Genomic DNA, 3,231 nt, shown 5'->3' on the forward strand with positions numbered 1-3,231 from the left:
AATTGTTTTGAAATGTTCTATTTTAAACGAAGTTATAGATTTACCTGTTCTTATTTCATCCATATTTTCCAGACAATCTCCGTTCGACGTTGTTTTTTCTTCAAAAATTTAATTATTCGATTTTTTAAGCTGTTTTGTTTTCAAAAGTCGAAAATATCTGTGGTTTATAATTACTGTGGTCAAAACTGAATTGAACTGTCATAATCTGCAAAAGTATCAGTAAAGTATTTTCTTGAGTATCAGTAATAGGTACTAAAGTAAACATTTTTACTCTGAAATATTTTCAAAAAGGGGAAGATTGATTCATACCAAATAAATCCAAAATAATAAAAAAGACATTAAACTTATTTTGATACCAATTTTTATATGTATTTTGATAACTTTAACTATTAACCAAATAATTTGTTTTATAATTCGTTCTTAGTTCTGATTATTTCCATATGTTATTACAATTGTTCTTTCTTTTTCTTATAGCCATGCTTTTTTCTCTTATGCTGATAAACATTAGCTGGAGTCTTAAATCGTTTGTCGCATCCTTCAAATGGACACTTAAAATTTCTTTCTTCTGTATGAGTCCGTATATGCATATCTCGTACTGTTGGATTAGTAAATGCTTTCTCACAAAATGGAAATTTACATTTATACGGAGTTTCACCTGTATGTTTATACATATGTGGCCGTAATGCTTGTTCGCTTAAAAAGGATTTTCCACATATTGTGCACAAAAATTTGCGAATTTTCAAGTGAACCGACTCATTGTGATTGCGAAGTCCAATAGGAAATGAAAAATGTTGACCACACGTCTTACAAACGTATCTTTTTTTACATGGCAAATGTATTTGCCTCATGTGTCTGCGAAGTGAGTCTACCTCTTTAATGACCCTATGGCATAAATGACATTCGAAAGTTTTTCCCATATGTATAATTGGAAATCGTCGTCGATTTTTCAGCTGACATACAGCAATGTGTTCGGTAAGTGCTTGAGCCGTACTGAAAATTCTCATACAAGCACAAAAATGTGTTCCTTTGGCACTGTGAAAGCGAATTTTATGTTGTCGTAACGATAGTTTCGTTCTTAATTTCTTTCCACAGGTATCACATACAAATTTACCGGTGGTGTTTTGTCGATTCATCGCACTTGCGGCTGGGTTTTTTATATTTCTTCCACATTTATGATTTTCAAATGTGACTTTGTCAGTAGAAACGCTTCCACAGGTAGTACAACGAAATTTTTTTACTTTTAAATGTATATAATGCATATGTCTTGTAAGACTTGACTTTATAGCGAATACCTTAGGGGAGAATCACAAAAGAAAAGAATGAAATTTAAAATAATCGATAAGTAATCGGAAACTAATCGAAAAATAATTGTAAAATAATCAATAATAATTAATAAGTAATTTTTAAGTTAAGCGAATACCATTTTGCAGACTTTACATTCGAGACTTTCGGCAACATCTTTTGTACATTTTAGCTCGTGATTGGCCAAACCTTTTGCGCTGAAGAATTTTATTTTGCATTTCAAACACTCATGCGTCCCGGATGTTTCACCATGCACAAGCATTTTGTGTCGTCGAACTCCGTTTTTATCAAAAAATGTTTTAAGGCATATGTCACATTTCTTGTCGTCGCCATCTGGTTGATTCACGTTTTCTTGATCGTTCGGTTCATTCAAGCTTTCATTTTGTGTTATTGGTCCGATCTCCATGCTCTGTGTGCAAATTGTAATCTCAGACTCATCATCGATGTGTTCCTCCTTAATTTGAACAGTATCTACGGTTTCAACAGTGGTGTCATCATCTTCATATTCTAAGTTCTCGGGTCGTCTTTTACATTTAGAAAGATGTTTTTGCAGAGATATTTCTTGCAAAAACACCAATGGGCAATAAATACATCTGAATTTGACACAATTTGGATCATGTTTCAGTTGCATGTGTTTTCTCAATGAATCCTTTCGCGTTAAAGTCACATTCGGACAAAGGTGACATGGGAAATGACCAGGCGCACCATGTGTGATTGATTTGTGATTTTTTAATGATTTGTTGCTTGCGAGCACTTTGCCGCATATATTACATTTGAATTCCTTTTCATTGTTACTTTTCGATTTAGATGCGGCTTTAGATGTATCAATTGAGTCAAGTTTGGAATTCTCAACCAAATTATTCTCATCGGCAAGCATAAGTTGTTCATTCAAAGCAATTAAATCGGGTTTTGTTTCAACGGCAAACATTGAATCCAAAGATGTGACCGCTGTAAAATCGTTTTCATCTATTTTTTCGTCGATGGTTTCATGTTGGTCCTCTTGGTAAATTGGGTCTTCTGTTTTGATGTTCACTTTGATACACGTTACGGCATTGTGTAGAGTGTACAAATTACTACCGATACGAATCAAATTTCGGTCGCATTCGATGCATGTTTCTTGGGCAAAATGCTGTAGAATGTGATCATCTTTTTCGCTGGCACTGCCAAATGTTTGCGGGCAAAACAAACATTGATGAACTGTAAATAATAGAATTGTTTTGAAATATTCTATATTTAAATGAAATTATAGATTTACCTCTTATTATTTCATCCATATTTTCAAGATAATCTCCGTTCAACGTTGTTTTTTCTTCAAAAAATTCAATTCTTCGATTTGTTTAGTTGTTTTGTGTTCAAATGTCAAAGAAATATTTGTTTTTTCTATCATTACTGAACTGAAGTGAACTGTCATAAAAAACTGTCGGTAAAGTATTTTTTTAAGTATTAATAATAAGTACTAAAGTAAACATGTTTACTGTGAAATGATATCCATTTCAAGGAGGGTAATTTAAACAAGAAAATCAATTTTTGTTATAGAAAAACAATTTAATTTACAATTGAAAGACAATTAAATTTGCAAATAATTTATTCTTATTTATTTTCATCAATGTAATGCTATAGTTATGAACCAAAAAAGTGGAATAATAATTTCAATCATTTTCACGTATCTTTATATTGTTCCTTTTTCAGGAGACCATGTTTTTTTCTCTTATGCGTATAAACATTAGCTGGAGTCTTAAATCGTTTGTCACATCCTTCAAATGGACACTTAAAATTTCTTTCATCCGTGTGAGTCACTAGATGCACACTCATTATTGATGGATTGGAAAATGCTTTCTCACAATGTGGGCATTTATATGGAGTTTCTCCTGTATGTTTATACATATGAATCCGCAGTACCTGGTCGCTCGAGAAGGATTTTCCACATAT

The 3,231-nt window shown here is 32.3% G+C and overlaps 1 protein-coding gene across 2 annotated transcripts; it reads right to left on the reverse strand.

The window, feature by feature from the left end:
- Positions 1-410: 410 nt before the first annotated feature.
- LOC116350120 (zinc finger protein 2 homolog) lies at positions 411-2,678 on the reverse strand. 2 transcript variants are annotated; one of them, XM_031781854.1, is made up of 3 exons: positions 2,558-2,678; positions 1,421-2,499; positions 411-1,292 (listed from the first exon to the last, which is right to left on the reverse strand). In XM_031781854.1, exons 1-3 carry the CDS (start codon positions 2,574-2,576, stop codon positions 447-449), a joined length of 1,944 nt encoding a protein of 647 aa, XP_031637714.1. In that variant the 5' UTR covers positions 2,577-2,678; the 3' UTR covers positions 411-446. The 2 variants fall into 2 exon arrangements, with proteins under 2 accessions (XP_031637714.1, XP_031637715.1); XM_031781855.1 differs by having other exon boundaries at positions 1,181-1,292; positions 1,438-2,499.
- Between the last annotated feature and the right edge of the window lie 553 nt (positions 2,679-3,231).

This window comes from Contarinia nasturtii, unplaced genomic scaffold (assembly GCF_009176525.2).
Source record: "Contarinia nasturtii isolate CC-2019 unplaced genomic scaffold, AAFC_CNas_1.1 Cnas_scaffold_3644, whole genome shotgun sequence".
Lineage (NCBI taxonomy): Eukaryota > Metazoa > Arthropoda > Insecta > Diptera > Cecidomyiidae > Contarinia > Contarinia nasturtii.

Coding starts and splice junctions, on each gene's coding strand:
- LOC116350120 (XM_031781854.1), bottom strand. Junction 1,293..1,420: donor AATGTAAAGTCTGCAAAATG/GTATTCGCTTAA, acceptor TTCTCCCCTAAG/GTATTCGCTATAAAGTCAAG.